At 45.6% G+C, this 16,930-nt stretch overlaps 2 protein-coding genes across 2 annotated transcripts; both read left to right on the forward strand.

Moving 5' to 3' along the window:
* The first annotated feature begins 298 nt into the window (after positions 1 to 298).
* Positions 299 to 13,674, forward strand: LOC131924007 (acyl-coenzyme A thioesterase 6-like). The gene is made up of 6 exons (XM_059279194.1): positions 299 to 316; positions 3,231 to 3,299; positions 3,395 to 3,470; positions 3,563 to 3,693; positions 8,122 to 8,713; positions 13,382 to 13,674. Exons 1-6 carry the CDS (start codon positions 299 to 301, stop codon positions 13,672 to 13,674), a joined length of 1,179 nt encoding a protein of 392 aa, XP_059135177.1.
* A 1,335-nt stretch (positions 13,675 to 15,009) lies between these two features.
* On the forward strand, positions 15,010 to 15,836 carry LOC131924103 (acyl-coenzyme A thioesterase 6-like). Its single transcript, XM_059279326.1, has one exon. The coding sequence runs from the start codon at positions 15,166 to 15,168 to the stop codon at positions 15,802 to 15,804; it is 639 nt and encodes a 212-aa protein (XP_059135309.1). The 5' UTR covers positions 15,010 to 15,165; the 3' UTR covers positions 15,805 to 15,836.
* The last annotated feature ends 1,094 nt before the right edge of the window (positions 15,837 to 16,930 follow it).

Genomic DNA, 16,930 nt, shown 5'->3' on the forward strand with positions numbered 1-16,930 from the left:
GTGTCACTGGAGGCACTCCATTAAAGGATGCAGCTTGTCCTGGCTCCTTGGTCCACTCTCTGCTTCCCTACCATGAATGCTTTGTTCCTGCACACCCTCCCTCATGATGTGCTTGCTCACAGGCCAAGAACCCATGAAGCCAGTGATTACACTAACACCTCTGAAATCAGGCCAAAATTAATTTGCCCTCCTTTTAATTTGTTTCTCTAAGATTTTTGTCACTGAAATGAAAAGTGTCCCCTCTGTTCATCGCCAACCATGTGCTTCTCATTGAGTATTGGCCAGTCTATAGGCTAATATGCTCTTCATTCTACAGGTAAGGAAGTGCATCATACAGAAGTTTCTAGCACAGTCAATGTGAAGGTGTGCTCAGTGCCCTCCAGTTTCCCCTCTCTGTATGATGCTCCATTCCTTAAATCTGTGGTTCCTCATTTTATTTGGTCACAAACCCACTTCTGCCATGGATCACAAAGGCCAACAGAATGCACATCTGTGTGAAGTCACCCATGCCATGCCGTGAACTGCCTAAAGCCTGTTCAGATGCTCCACACAACAGTAGCCAAAGCCCCGGGGAAGAGAGGACTGACTCTTCTTTCACTCCAGCAAACTTGTTACAGAATTTCTGGATTTGTGGCAAGTTACAGGAGGAGCATGCTAAAAGGCACTGTGTAAAGATGTGTGTAAAAGCTATCTACAAGAGTGGCTCAGGAAACATGCTTAAGCCCTGGATCTTGCCAGGCATGGTGGCACATGTCTCTAATCCCAGAATTCAGAAAGCTGAGGCAGGAGGGTTACTGGGGAGAAATACATGGATGACAACCAGTCACTAACTGCACACAACCTTCGTTAGTGGTGTGTATGTGTATGTGTGTGTGTGTGTGTGTGTTCCCCCTTTGCTCTATTTTCCTTTTAAATTAGAAGTTCCAAAACAGGCAGAAAAGAGAAAGAGAAAAGGAGGAAAGTGTAGGCCTTGGAAAAGTATAATAAACACGCTCAGTTGAAGAACAGAAATAAAGCTTTCACTTTTTGGAAATTGGAGCAAAGTTGTTTCCCTCTCTCCTGAATGCTCAGTAACCTAAAATTAAGCCCAACACTGACATGCCTGAGTCCCATGCATTTACACAAGGTGGATACAGTTGCCTCCAAGTCAAGAATGCAACCTTGTAGGTTGGAAAGAAAAGACAGAGACACCTGAACCCTTGGAACATGTCACTCAGGGGGTCCAATGGGGCAGATACAAGAATTGAACATTGAAACCATGCCTTATTCAGAGAGCTGACAATCTGAGAGGACAATGGATGGGCATCCTAAACTGTCTTCCACCTCATCTGCATGCTGTGGATATCGCTCTGTATAAATAAAATGCTGATTGGCCAGTAGCCAGGCAGGAAGTATAGGCGGGACCAGCAGAGAAGAGAATTGTGGGAACAGGAAGGCTGAGTCAGGAGATACTGCCAGCCACTGCCATGAGTACCAACATGTAAGATACAGGTAAGCCACGAGCCATGTGGTAAGGTATAGATTTATAGAAATGGGTTCATTTAAGATGTAAGAACTAGATAACAAGAAGCCTGCTGCGGCCATACAGTTTATAAGTAATGTAAGTCTCTGTGTGTTTACTTGGTTGGGTCTAAGAGGCTGCGGGACTGGCGGGTGAGAGAGATTTGTCCTGACCGTGGGCCAGGCAGGACTAGAGGAAAACTCTAGCTACATCTGCAACCATCAGATCACATAGGGATGGGGAACAGAGGCAGTGGATCACAAAAATTCAGTCTTGCCCTCTGGCCAGGGGATCAACTCTTCTCTCAGACTCTACTTTTCTCTCCATACCTTTGCTCTGTGCAGAAGGGGAAGGGCTTGTATCCACCAAAGTCACTGAGTCCTGCCTTCCCCCACTCAATGTGATGATTAGATTCAAGGCTAACTCAGAGGGAACAAGCCATCAGCAGTTTGTGCATGATAAGCTGCAGTGTGGGTGAGCAGATCCTCCCCATGAATGAAATGCAGACGTCTCTTGTAATAGAGAACATGATGTGTATTTCCAAATCCCATGCAAAGCAACAACTGGAAACTTAGTCTTTGTTTACAGGTATAAAGACTATAAGACTATTAGGAAAACCAACACTGGAATCTGAAAACACACAGTGAGCAGACAGAACTACAGACGGAACAGTTATCACATATCTAGTGACCAAAGACAGTTTAGGAAAATATCTTCACTAGCATGCTCAAACTTGATATCTGAGAGTACTGTATACCAAGTTAGAAGAAAGAAATATATAATCTTAGAACTTTTTTCTAAATGTTACCATGTAGAAAATATATTACAAAATCGAGGCATGGGTTACAATGTAGAAAATACCTTTAAAAAGTCAGGACAAGGACCATTACAGAGCACACCCTGTTGTACATGTATTCTGTGGTAGCTGCAGGTGGACAAGCCCTGAGACACTGTAGGGTGCCCTTAATTCTAAGAATTTAGGATGAATGGAAACAATAAAAAGGAAATGGCCCACCAGAGCTGCTAGTGATTTGCACTCAGGAGGCATGTGGTGTGTTTCAACAGCCTGGTTCTGATGTGCCAGAACTGAAGCCAAAAGTGGTGTATTTTAAAAATGGCAAGAAGGAGTCACACCATACAACAGGGCCCACCTGGGACGTTTATTGAGGGGAGGGGAGAGAAGGGGCAGAGAAGGAGGCAGAGACTGGTCCCTGGGGACAAGGGCAAAAGAAGAGAAAGAGATAGACAATAGGTAGGCAAGGCATGCCTTTTAGTACCTGAAGCTGAGGATATATTGTGTCAGGACCCTAAGGGCAGGCCAGTACAGATGCCTAAATGCTAACAAAAAGTGGCAGGTGCCAGGAGACCAAAGAAAGAAACAGAGGGTTCCAGGATTAAACAGGATAAAATTTACAGGAAAATTACAGACAGAAATGTGTCTTGAGCAACAACCTGTCAGGTGATTTTTGCATCCAATCATAGGAAAAAGGTTCATGGCCTACATTTGGTAAAGGTGGGCCGTGAGAACAGGAATGTAGCTAGTCTTCTCTAACTTAATATTGTCAGTTAAAAAACAATCTGGGTTGCTCTGATGCAGGCCCCAGCAGCCAGTCAGCAAGTGAGAGACCTGTGGGCAGGTGGCACCACCATCATTGCTACCCAAAGGACTAAGTTCCTATAAGACACATTCTGCCACCCACCCCCACCTACCCCAGCATCCTCCCCACAGGCACCCTTCTCCTCAAACATCAGCAAACCCTCTAGACACAAGAGCCACCCACACCAGCTGGAAGAACAGGTGAGTGAATGGTCTCCCAGCTAAACTGCCCCAATCTCTAGGCCCTAAGCCCCAGGGTATATCCTGTGCCCCTCCCCATCCCACCTCAACCCTAGCAAAGCAGCTGGGCCCAGCCCCCAGCTCTGGTGGAATCCCACTGCGCTGGTGCGGACCCCAGCAGCAGGCCAGCAGGTGAGAACCTGCAGGCAGGCTGCACCACACTGCTACCCACTGGACTCTGTTCCCACAAGAACCACTCTGCTCCCCAACCATATCTACCCCAGCATCCTCCCTGAGGACAGCACTCTATGGCAACATCAGCAGACTTACAGGCACAAATGCCACCCACACCAACTGGAAGTGCAGCAGCCCCTATAGGCACAAGCACCACCTATACCAGTTGGAAGAAGAGATGGTAAGCACCAGTCTAAGAATACATTCAACAACATAAAGGGCAATATGCCACCACCAGAACACAGTGGTCCTACAACAGCAAGACCTGAACATCTCAACGCAGATGAAGCAGAAAAAAAGTTACCTTAAAAATAACTTAATGAGATGATAGAGGCCCTTAAATATGAAATGAAAATTTCCCATAAAGAAATTGAGGAAAAGAAAAAACAAAAAATTGGAAGAAATCAATAAATCCCTTAAATAAAACCAATCTAACAGGTGGGCTGGAGAGATGACTCAGAGGTTAAGAGCACTGGCTGCCCTTCCAGAGGTCCTGAGTTCAATTCCCAGCAACCACATGGTGGCTCACAACCATCTGTAATGAGATCTGATGCCCTCTTCTGCCAAGCAGGCACACATGCAGGCAGAGCACTGTATAAAAAATAAATAAATCTTTTTTTTTCTTTTTTTTTTCTTTTTTTTTTTTTTTTTTTGAGGCAGGCTTTCTTTGTGTAGCTTTGCGCCTTTTCCTGGAACTCACTTGGTAGCCCAGGCTGGCCTCGAACTCACAGAGATCCACCTGACTCTGCCTCCCGAGTGCTGAGATTAAAGGCGTGCGCCACCACCGCCAGGCCATAATAAATAAGTCTTTTAAAAAAATCAAACAGGTAATGGAAACAGTTCAAGACTTGTAAATTGAAATAGAGGTTATAAAGAAAACAAAAAATGAGAGAATTCTGGAAATGGAAAATCTGGGGAAACACACAGGAACTACAGATGCAAGCATCTCTAGCAGAATAGAAGAAATGGAAGGGAGAATCTCTGATACAATAGAGGAAATAGATTTATTTACCAAAGAAAAAGTTAAATCCAAAAAATTCTTAACACAAAACATCCAGGACATCTGGGACTCCATGAAAAGAACAAACCTAAGAATAATAGGGATAGAAGAAGGAGAAGAATTCCAGCTCAAAGGCACAGAAACTATATCCAACAAAATCATAGACAAAAACTTTCCCAACCTAAAGAAAGATATGCCTATGAAGGTACAAGAAGCTTACAGAACACCAAATAGACTTAATAAGAAAAAAAAAGTCCCCTTGCCACATAATAATGAAAACACTAAACATACAGAATAAAGAAAGAATATTAAGAGATGCAAAGGAAAAAGGCCAAGTAACATATAAAGGCAGACCTATCAGGATTACACCAAACTTTTCAGTGGAGACTCTAAAAGCCAAGAGGTCCTAGACAGAGGTTTTGCAGACACTTAGTCTTCAAGAAAATGCAAATCAAAATGACTCTGAGGTACCATCTTACACCTGTCAGAATGGCTAAGATCAAAAACACTGATGACAGCTTATGCTGGAGAGGATATGGAATAAGGGGAACACTCCTCCAATGCTGGTGGGGGTGCAAACTGGTACAGCCACTTTGAAAATCAATATGGCAGTTTCTCAGAAAATTGGGAATCAATCTACCTCAAGATGCAGCCATACCAATATACCCAAAGGATGCTCAATCATACCACAAGGACACTTGCTCCACTAGATACACAGCAGCATTATTCATAGTAGCCAGAACCTAGAAACAACTTAGATGTCCCTCAACTGAAGAATGGATAAGGAAAATGTGGTACATTTACACAATGGAGTATTACTCAGCTGTGAAAAACAATGACATCATGAAATTTGCAGGCAAATGGATAGAATGAGAAAAAATCTGAGTGAGGTTACCCAGACCGAGAAAGATAAGCATTGTATGTACTCACTCAAAGTTGATATTAGGAGTCAAGTACAGGGTAACCAATCTACAGTCCACAGCCCCAGAGAGGCTAGAGAACAAAGAGGGAACAAAGAGGCATGCATGGATTTCCCAGGAAGGGGAAATAGAAGAGATCTCCTGGGTACACTGAGGGCGGGGTTGGGGGGTGAAGGATGGGAACTTGAGGGAGCAGGTTGGACAGGCTGGGTGTAGGAGGAATTTTGGGGGCCGGATGGAGGGCTAGGGAGAAACCTCGTGTCACAGAAACTCCCAGAAATCCACAAGGATGACACTAGCTAAGACCCCTAGCAATAGTGGAGAGGACGCCTGACTGACCATCTACTGTAATCAGATTGGTGACTACCCTAATTGTCATCACAGAGCCTTTATCTAGTAACTGATGGAAGCAGATTCAGAGGTCCACAGCCAAGCACTGGGCTGAGCTCTGAGAGTCCTCCTCAAAAAAGGGAGGAGGGATTGTACGAGAGGGGTAGGGTGGGGGGGTGTGTGTGTCAAGATCAAAGAACCCACAGCGACAGCTGACCTGAGCACAGGGGAGGACATGGACTCCTGACCAACAGTTAGGGAGCCTGCATGGGACTGACCTAGGCCCTCTGCATGTGTGTGACAGTTGTGTAGCTTGGTCTGTTTGTAAGGCTCCTAGCAGTGAGATCAGGACCTGTCCCTTGTGCTTAGCTGGCTTTGGGGAACCAGTTTCCCATGGTGGATTACCTTGCCCAATCTTTATACAGGGGGAGGAGCTCAGTCCTACCTCAAATTGATGTGTCATGCTAAGTTCAAGCCCATGGGAAACCTACCCCTTTCTAAATGGAGACAGAGGAGGAGTGGGTGGATGGGGAGGGGGATATATGGGAGTCGGGAGGAGGGAGGAATAGGAGGATAGTAGGGAGGGGAAATTGTGGTTGGTATGTAAAATAAAGAAAAAAAAAAGATAATTAAAAAAAAAATCTTAGCCGGGCTGTGGTGGCGCATGCCTTTAATCCCAGCACTTGGGAGGCAGAGGCAGGTGGATCTCTGTGAGTTTGAGGCCAGCCTGGTCTCCAAAGTGACTTCCACGAAAGGCATAAAGCTACACTGAGAAACCCTGTCTCGAAAAACCAAAAAACAAACAAACAAACAAAAAAATCTGAGCACCAGCAGATGGTACATGCTTAGCTGACTGTCTCAATGACTTTGTTCATCCTAAGTGCTTGGGTTATGTGATATAATAACCTATACAAGGTAGCAGGTATAACCAAGGTACCGATAATAACATCAGGCTGCATCCCCACATTGTTACAAAGGATGACTCTGATATGTACAGAAAATTTTAGATTAAAGCCTTTACAATGAAATGAAAACTTAAAAAAAAATTCCCAGTTGAAGCCAGGCAATGGTAGCACACGCCATTAATCCTAGGACTTGGGATTCAGATCTCTGAGTTGGAGACTAGCCTGGTCTAACAGAGTGAGTTACACAAAGAAACTCTGTCTCAAATAACCAGAAGAAAGAAAGAAAGAAAAGAAAGAAAGAAAGAAAGAAAGAAAGAAAGAAAGAAAGAAAGAAAGAAAGAAAGAAAGGAAGGAAGGAAGAAAGAAATATAGAAAGAAGGAGGGAGGGCAAAAGAAGGGAGGAAGAAAGGAAAGAAAAATCTTTGAGCTCTTTAGGCCACGGGGAGTGTGCCCAGAAATGGAGCTGTGGAATCCTAATGTCTTTTTTCTAACTTGTGATGTGTACACAGGTGCACCTCATTTTACCATCTAGTATGCCCACTAGAGGCATCAACAATGGAGCCCCAAGATCTTGGACTGGAATACAGAAACTTTAAACATTTTCTCATCATAAATTAAGATTCTGGGATATCTCGTAATAAAGCAAAACTGACTAAACAATTACCTTTTGGAAAGAGAGAAAGAAAAAAAAAAAAACACCTCTGGGGCAGAAGAGTGGCCCCTAGGGTCTGATAGTGAGAGATCTGTTTCTGGATCTTGTCCTGATAAGGATATGCCCACATGATTGTGTGTATAAATTCTCTTTACACACTCGACCTATTCTTTTTGTATCTGACTTTGCTATGTTTCAAAGTGTCTGTCAAATCTTGTGTGGTAGAAACTTAGTAACCACTGCGCCAGTAGGGTTGAGTAGAAACTTAAAGAGGTCTCTACGCTGGTAAACAGAGTGAGTTACAGGAGCGGGCACCTCTAGTTTTCCCTTTGAAGGATGGGTTTGGCCTTTTTCTTGCATGTTTTGTCTGTGGGGTTGTTTAAAACAGGATCTCTCTATGTATGCCAGACTGGCTTGGAATTGCAATGATCCTAATGTTTTTTGAGTGCTGTTTGCTTTTAGCACTGGATGACATGTGACCAAGTATTGGGCCCCATTCAACTTGGTCTTCCCAGGCTTCAAAACTGTAAGACATAAATCTCTGTTCTTTATAAATTACCCAACCTTATGTATTTCTCTAGAGTAGCAAAAATAGCTTAAAATAAAAGTAACACGGTATTTAAAAGTTGTTTTTTGTTGTTGTTGTTTAAAAAACAAAAACCTGCTACTGAATACACGCAAAGGCCGGACTTTGCCCTGATCTTGTTCATGTATTTTCTACTGATCCTCAACACCACGTGCTCAGAATCCTCTGCCCTGGCTCAGCCCCACTGCTACTTTGACCTCTCCTGTCACCCGGTAGACATCAGCCCGATTTCTGCCCGTTTCGTATTCGGGACGAGACCCACCAGGTCGGCTCCACAGCAGGCCAGGCTCCGCTCCGGACCCGCGTGCCCTTCCCGGTGACCTGCAGCCTCTGAGCTCCCAGCTCCCCATGGCGGCGGCGACGCTGAGCCTGGAGCCCGCGGGCCGCAGCTGCTGGGACGAGCCGCTGGGCATCACCGCGCGCGGCCTGGCCCCCGAGCAGCCCGTCACGCTGCGCGCCGCCCTGCGCGACGAGAAAGGCGCGCTCTTCCGCGCCCACGCGCGCTACCGCGCCGACGCCCACGGCCGGCTGGACCTGGCGCGCGCGCCCGCGCTGGGCGGCAGCTTCGCGGGGCTCGAGCCCATGGGGCTGCTCTGGGCCCTGGAGCCCGAACGGCCTTTCTGGCGCCTGGTCAAGCGCGACGTGCGGACGCCCTTCGTGGTGGAGCTGGAGCTGCTGGACGGCCACGAGCCCGACGGCGGGCGGCTGCTGGCGCGGGCGGTGCACGAGCGGCACTTCATGGCTCCCGGGGTGCGGCGCGTGCCCGTGCGCGAGGGCCGTGTGCGCGCCACGCTCTTCCTGCCCCCAGGTGAGCAGCCTCTCTCCTGTGCTCTCTTCTGGTCCTGTATAGACCTAGCAGGACAAACAAATAATTGCGTGACTTCCAGTCTCCAAAGCTTGTCAGTCGTTTTAAATGGAAAATTTTCTACCAAGTCTCATCCCCTTAAGGCACCGTGAGTCCCTCAGCTATATGCTGAAGAAGGCACTCCACTTTTATTATTGAAATCCACTAAATGCCGGCCACGTGGGTACATTTTAAGTACCGATATAATTAATAACTTATGCCTGTAGTAAGAGTGACTTTTGCCTCCTTTCACATCAAACTTTCAAAGAGCCTTAAACCCACAAATGAAGACGATGTTCCCTAATCATTAAGACGCACATGAATATCCCCGGCAGCCACTCCCCGACCATAAACATGCTGATGGTTGTTCTCAACATTTGGTAATATATGCAGATTTTTGTTTGTCAAAAATGAAGGCGGGAGATGCTGTTGCTATCTAGCTGGTAGGGGCCTACGATGCTGCTGAATTTCCCACCAAATACTGAACAGGACAAAATTATTCTGTTCCAAATGGATACAGTGGGCTGGAGAGAGAGTTCAGTCAACAAAGTGTTTGCTTGGCAACCATGAAGACCCGGATGCAGGTCCTCAGTTCCTCAGTACCCATGTAAAAAGTGGGGCACCAGCGCTGACGCCTGCAATTTGTTATGCCCAGATCGTGGGGAACCCCCAAAAGACCACCACGGAGACTGAATCCCGCACGTAAAAGCAGAGAGCCTTTATTATCTTCAAGCGCTGAGCTTGGTCTCTCTGTCTGTTGGATGCAGCGGTGAGGGCAGAAAGCCCTGAGCCCAGGCGGGGTTGAGTTTTTATCATAGCAGTGGCTGGCGTGAAGGGATTTCCAGGGTTCAGGACCCTGATTGGCTGACAATTGTCTAGGGGTATCTGTAAAACAAAAATAGGTGTGTGCTAGACTCAAGGACATCTGGCCACCTTATCTAATGGTTGGAAAGTTTGGGATGTCAGGTACTTCCTCATCCCTGGGTGGATCCCTGGGTGGGGTCAGCTTAAGGCTTTTCCTGGGTCTGGGTGTTGCCTGCCAGTAAGCCTGTCACAGAAGCTGCGTCTGGGCCTCTCAGTCTGTCATGGCAGCCATGTGGTCAAGCTGTTTTGGGGCCCATGTGGTCAAGCTGTTTTGGGGCCCCTCCACACAACTGTAGCCTGGAAGCACAGACAGAATTTCTGGGGATTGTTAGCTGGCACTCTAGCCTGCCAGTGAGCTCCAGGGTTAGAACCAGTCTCCAAAAGTAAAGTGAAAAACTATTGATGAAGACACCCGATATTTATCAACCTTTGGCCTCTCTACACACATCAGGACACATACACTCAAGCACAAGCACTCACATGCACATAACACACACACACACACACACACACACACACACACACACACACACACACAAATGGATTTATGTTGGCTTGAATAAAAATGGCTGCCATGGGTCCATGGGGAGTGGCACTATTAGGAGATGTGGCCTTGTTGGAGTAGGTGTGGCTTTGTTGGAGGAAGTGTGTCACTAGGGGGTGGGCTTTGAGGTCTCAGAAGTTCAAGCCAGGCCTCGTGACTCACTGTCTCTTCCTGCTACCCATGGATCCAGATGAACTCTCAGCTCCTTCTCCAGCACCATGATTGCCTGCATGCCACCATGCTTCCTGCCATGACAATAATGGACTAATTTGAACTGTAAACCAGCCCCAGTTAAATGTTTCCTTTGTAAGAGTTGCTGTGGTCATGGCGTCTCTTCACAGCAATGGAAACCCTAACTAGGACATAAATACTGTGCTGATGTTGACAAACCCTGGTCTAAGAAAAATAGGGTGCAGTCTACGTAAACAGTGGGATAACAGCCACTGGTGTTATGGATTATTACAAGGGGCCCCCGAGGGTATCCTGTGCGTGTAGGGAAACATGCTGGCATGCTGGACATAAGCGGAGGGTGGCTGGTGGGTGACCTACTCCATGCAATCATGGCAGTGGGGTGGCAAGTGGACATTCACAACCCAGATGCTTCATCTGCACGGAAATGGTGTATTATAATAGAGAGATGGAGAGAAGATAGGAAAGAGGGAGAGAAGAGGGAAAGAGAGGGGTCAAAGGGTGCACAGCTCATGGGAGTGGAGAGAGAGAGAAGGGGGCGGAGTTTTTCCTTAAGAAGCGGCTTCCACATCAGGATGCAGGATGGCCCAAGAGGTGGGATTTCGAGGTGCGGATCAGAATATTAACAACTGGCATCCCCCTTCCAACCACAGAAAGGTACTAGAGTCACTGCAGTGCCCAGGACTTTGAAACTGAACTTGGTGATTGCTGTAGAAAGTAAGGGAATACGCCTCATTTTTAGTGCCCTTGGGCACTTTCTAATTACCTAGTGGCTGCTTGGCCCAGTGGGAACTCCTGCAACTGGAATTGAGTCCTACTTCATTTCTCTTCTCTCTCCATTTCTGGAGACTTCCACACAACTTTCGTAGCAGCTCTGCAAATCACCATGATGGATTCAGTCATCCAGTAAGAGTATTTATCCTGGTCACTGTTGTGATGCTGTGGAAGAGACACCATGACCAAAGCAATTCTTATGAAAGCATTTAACTGGGGGCTCACTTACAGTTTCCAAAGTTGAGTCCATTATCACTATGAGGAGCATGGCAGCACGTAGGCAGGAACTGGAGCAGTAGCTGCGGGCTACATCCTGATCCATAGGCAGAGAGAGCAGCACCGGACCTAGTGTGGACTTTTGAAACCTCAAAGCTCACTCCTAGTGACACACTTCCCCCAACAAGGCCACAACTCCTAATCCTTCTCAAATAGTGCCACTCCCTGACGACTGAGCATTCAAGTATATGGACCTACGAGGCCCATTCTTTTTTTTTTTTTTTTTTTGGTTTTTCGAGACAGGGTTTCTCTGTGTAGCTTTGCGCCTTTCCTGGGACTCACTTGGTAGCCCAGGCTGGCCTCGAACTCACAGAGATCCGCCTGGCTCTGCCTCCCGAGTGCTGGGATTAAAGGCGTGCACCACCACCGCCCGGCGAGGCCCATTCTTACTAAAACCACCACAGTGTTATAAAGGCTTTCATTAAGGACAAGCTAACGACATGATATACAAGTAAATTATTTAAGTAGTGTGCTGGTACATATTTGAAATCCCGGCACTCCAGAGGAGGAGGCAAGGAGGGGTCAAGAGTTCAAGACCCTGTGTTACCAGGCAAGTTTGAGGCCAGTAGGAACTACATGAGACTTAAAGAGCAATAGGGAAATGAAGAAAGAAAAAAATAGAATGAGAAAAGAAAAACAAACAGAAAATGTCAGTGTCTACTATGTGGCCTGTGGTGGTTCAAATGAGCATGGCCTCCATGGGCTTATATATTTTTCAAATATATATCTTGTCCCCAGTTGATAGAACTGTTTGGAAGGGATTAGGAGGCATGGCTTTGTTGAAGGAGGTGTGCCGCTGGGGTGGCTTTTGAGGTTTCAAAAGGCAGCAAGGTCTCGGTTGTCCCTGCATTGTGCTTTTGGATCAAGATACGAGCTCTCAGCTACTGCGCCAGTACCACGCCTACCTTCTGCCCTCCTCCCCTGCCAACCCCATGATGATCATGGATTCAAACCCTCTGGAACCGTGAATTAAACGCTTTCTCTTATTAGTTGCCCTGGTCTTGGTGTTTTTTAATCACAGCAATAGAAAAGTAACTAAGACATGACCTGTCAAAATTTTGGGCAAAATTTATAGTGTAATAGAAATTACGCTTCTACACAGAACACAGTGTGACAGGCACTCTGAGAGGGAGCTACAGACTAAAGCACCAGTGAGAACATGTCTAAGACTGTCTAATCCAGCTCAGCCTTGGGGACATGTGGAAAGACTGTCTGGAAGGGGAATCTAAGTTGAAGTTAGCAAACTGAGAAGTTGAGCAGATCAAAGTCAAGAGAGAGAAAGAGAACAGTACAGTCAGCAAAAGAAACAGTATATATAAGTATTCAGGGGTCAAAACAACGTGGCTGATGTAGGGCACCCTTCTTTAAAGTAGAAAAGATAATAAAGAGATAGCAATACCCTCTAGTAACCCCTGGTGTACCTAAGAGTATTTTACACCCATAAAACATTTTCAGGGGAAACTGAAAAAGTTGTTGGAAGACTTGCATTATCTTTAAACTTTATTATTATTTGTGACAATTGAGGGGGGTGGAGACATTTTGTTCCCCTTCTCTTTTCTCTGTAGGTAATGGAAAACAAACAGCTAGACATGGTGGTACACACTTTTAATCCCAGAAGGCAGAGGCAGGCAGATCTCTGTGAGCTTGAGACCAGCCTGGTCTAATAATGAGTTCCAAGCTAGGCCAGAGCTACATAGTGAGACTCTGTCAAAAAAAAAAAAAAAGCCAGATGTGGTGCCACACATGTGTAAACTCCCCTGTTGAGAGGCAGAGGCAGGAGGGTCAAGGTTTCCAGGCTACCTTATACACTGTAGTAAAACCACGTCTCCAAATAAACAAAGTAGGAAGGGTCCTGATTCACAAATATTTCAGGCCATCCGCATCCCCAACTTCAAAGACTTTCTCACTGATTGCCAAAATCTGAATCCCCAGATATCCTTTGAGCAGCTAAGGCATTTTGTGATGTGATGTGTCCTGCTCCACAGGCAAGGGGAGATTCCCTGGGGTCATCGACTTGTTTGGAAGTGGCGGTGGCCTGTGTGAATACAGGGCCAGCCTCCTGTCTGGGCACGGTTTTGCTGTACTCGCTCTGGCTTACTTCAGATTTGAAGACCTCCCTGAGAGTTTGAGTGATGTGCGCCTGGAGTACTTTGAAGAAGCCTTGGCCTTTATGCTGCAGCACCCAAAGGTGGGTTCCAGTGCTGTCCTGAATACAAAGGAGGGCATGGAGTGGACTCAGGGCCAGAGCCAAAAGCCCTGCCATGACACTGGGCATTAGAGATATGAAGGGAGATCCCAGCACTCCCTCAACAGTTGCTAAGATTATTCCTATTTCCTCTTTCATAGCTCTTAAGATTTGACTGTGTAGTTCCTTTTTTAACTACCATGACTCCAAAGCACTGCACTAAGAAACTGCTAACCTTGAATTCTCCTCCCACTACTGCCCAAGTAAGGCAGCTGACATCTCGGAGGTTTGACTCTCCTCATTACTAACACTAATATAAGTTTCTTGTGGGAAAAGTTTGACTAAAAAGAGGCATCTTGGGCTGGAGAGATGGCTCAGCGGTTAAAAGCACTGGCTGCTCTTCCAAAGGTCCTGAGTTCAATTCCCAGCAACCACATGGTGGCTAAAAACCATCTATAATGAGATCTGATGCCCTCTTCTGTCCTGCAGGCATGCATGTAGGCAGAACACTGTAGACATAATAAATAAATAAATCTTAAAAAAAAAAAAGAGGTATCTTTGAGACCGCTGGTGACACCAGAATAGGGATGGTGTTTTTGATGATATTAAGGATCCTCATCAGTGCTGTACGTGTGATAAATATTATTGTACTGGCAAGTTTTATGTCAACTTGACACAAGCTAGAGTCATCAGAGAGGAGGGAACCTCAATTGAGAAATCCTCCAACAAAAAGGGCCAAGATCCTGTCTCTGCCCCCCTTTATCACTTCCTCTCTCCACCCAGCCTTGTCACTTCCTGTCTCCTGTCTGTATAGACCTCCAGATATCTATGGGGTTAACTACTGGCTAGCTCCACCCTCTGATCTCCAGGCAAGCTTTATTTATGAGAACTCAAACAAAATATCACACAACCACTCCAGACTCAAGTAGTATGTAAAAGCAAAGAGCATTTATTAGTATTCCAGCATGCAGGGGTCAACATCTGTACAAAATGGTGATGACCCTAAGAGGAACATGCAAGCTCCTTTTAAGCATAGCTAAGGGGAGTTTCAGGGACAGTTAGATCATCTCAAATGTAATTGTTTAAGCAAGCAGCAGTTACACTAGTATACTTTGAACTGGCTGAGGTTTAGTCCTATTGTTTTTGGACATACTTGCACAAGCTTGGACAAGTTCGGGTGTGATTCAGGAGAGGACTGCTGGATTTGTCCTTGAAGCATGGTGAGGCTGACCTGACTTAGGCTTTGTGCTTGTTTTCTCTCATCCCTGAGTGTAAAGGTATTGTGGATAAACATCCATACAGATAGATAGATAGATAGATAGATAGATAGATAGATAGATAGATGTGTAAATATATAGGTATATTCAAGGTAGGGAACTATTTAACAGTTTGTTCATTAATTTAGTTTATAAAGGCCTTTATGTACAATACTCTTGACCTAGTCTTTATAAACATTAGATGGTGTATATACTCAGAAATCAATTCGTTTGTTTTTAGAGGGCATGTTTGAACTTTGTATATTATTGTGTAAAGAGGACAAAGAAGGTACTTGGAGAATATAAAATCACTACATGCTTTCCACCAATGAACTCTGCACTTGTTCTCTCTCCTCATCAGGTGAAAGGCCCGAATGTTGGGCTTCTTGGCTTCTCCAAAGGCGGTGACCTGTGCCTCTCAATGGCAGCTTTCCTAAGAAACATCACGGCCACTGTCCTTATCAACAGCTGTGTGGCCAACACAATAGCTCCCCTGTATTACAAAGATCTGTTTGTTCCCAATCTTCGGTGTGACCTAACAAAACAAAAGACCATGGAGTCAGGCCTTTTGGATTTGGTGGATATTTGGAACAATCCACTAGAGGAACCTAACTGTCAAAGTCTTATTCCACTGGAAAAGGCCCAGGGACCCTTCCTGTTCATTGTGGGCATGGATGATCATAACTGGAAGAGTGAATTCTATGCCCACATAGCCTGTGGACGTCTACAAGCCCATGGAAAAGACAGACCCCAGATAATCTACTATCCAGAAACTGGTCACTATATTGACCCACCTTATTTCCCTCCTTCCAGAGCTTCTGTGCATGCGGTGTTGGGTGAAGTGATATTCTATGGAGGTGAGCCAAGGGCTCACTCAAGGGCGCAGGTGGATGCCTGGCAACAAATTCAAACTTTCTTCCAAAAATATCTCAATGGTGAAAAACCTGTGGAGCGCAGCAAAATATAACATTGCAATTATATACCAAATACCATTTTTGAAAGCTCTAGTCTTGTAAGTTCCTTTGGTCTTCCAGAGTACTAAGGAGGCTTTTTTTTTTTTTTTTTTGGTAGTCTCACATATATCCCCCACTGAGTCTCACATTCACTGTGTAGACAAGGATGACCTTGAACTTCTGACCCTCCTGTTTCCACCTCTTCAGTACTGATATTATAGTCAGACACTATCATGCCTAGTTTTAGACATTGTCAGGGACACAGCCCAGGGCTTTGTGTATCATAGGCAAGCATGCAGCCGACAGAGCTATATCCCCAGTCCCCTGGAAAGTTTTCCGTAGGAAGCTCAGCCTCCTTGTAAGGGTTCTACTGGACTCTGAGCCTTTGGAACAACTCGCCTTCTTTCAATGCTGGGTACACTCTCGCCTCTGAACTTTAACTAATAGATCTGTTAACTCTGTGTCTGGAAGGCCAACCTTAACCTTAGGTAAAAAGACGGTAGGAAGTGTTTGTCCAACTCCCCGTTACTGGCCTGTCTATGGCTCTGCTTCTGAGGACTGATCTGGATTGCTCTGAAGTCTCACATCCCCCTTGGGCCCTAACGGATTTTATCTGAGCCTTTAGAACCTGTCTGCTGAAGTCACACAATAAATGGATTCTGCTTTGTTCTTGTCAGTTTTTAATATGCCTGAATTTTACTCAAGACTTCACCCTGACCCCTAGGTATCCATCAACATACTTCTTTTCTGTTTACCATCTTGTCTGGATTACCAACCACTGTGTGGTATTTTCCTGCCTGGAAAAAAAAAAATGTCTTGATGTCAAGATTTTCATGACCATGAAATTATGAGCCAGAGCCTATGACTTTGGGCACAAAGTTATGCCCACTGAGTCACACTTTCTCCCAGTACCATCTGCTCTTATTACAACTGAGAAGACTAGTTGTTTCACCCTACTAGAGTTGAAGCATTATCTAGAGTCCTGAGATTCCAGAGCAGAGGGTCTTCCCTGAGAGAAGGAGCCTCTTATTGGGGAACCTCTATGGGCCACATAAGTGCAAAGCTTAGAAATCAGTTCTCCCAAACTATTAGTCATAGTAAAACCATCAAGTGATATAAAAGTAGTATCTTCAAAAATGC

The sequence above is a fragment of the Peromyscus eremicus genome, chromosome 14 (genome assembly GCF_949786415.1).
Source record: "Peromyscus eremicus chromosome 14, PerEre_H2_v1, whole genome shotgun sequence".
NCBI lineage: Eukaryota > Metazoa > Chordata > Mammalia > Rodentia > Cricetidae > Peromyscus > Peromyscus eremicus.

What these genes read in the sequence shown, in the direction of transcription:
- LOC131924007 (XM_059279194.1), top strand. An exon ending in CACACCAGCTGGAAGAACAG is followed by an intron (nt 3,300 to 3,394) that starts GTGAGTGAATGG and finishes CCTCAACCCTAG; the next exon opens with CAAAGCAGCTGGGCCCAGCC. An exon ending in ACCAGTTGGAAGAAGAGATG is followed by an intron (nt 3,694 to 8,121) that starts GTAAGCACCAGT and finishes GTCACCCGGTAG; the next exon opens with ACATCAGCCCGATTTCTGCC.
- LOC131924103 (XM_059279326.1), top strand. Translation starts at nt 15,166, where the DNA reads ATGAACTCTGCACTTGTTCTCTCTCCTCATCAGGTGAAAGGCCCGAAT.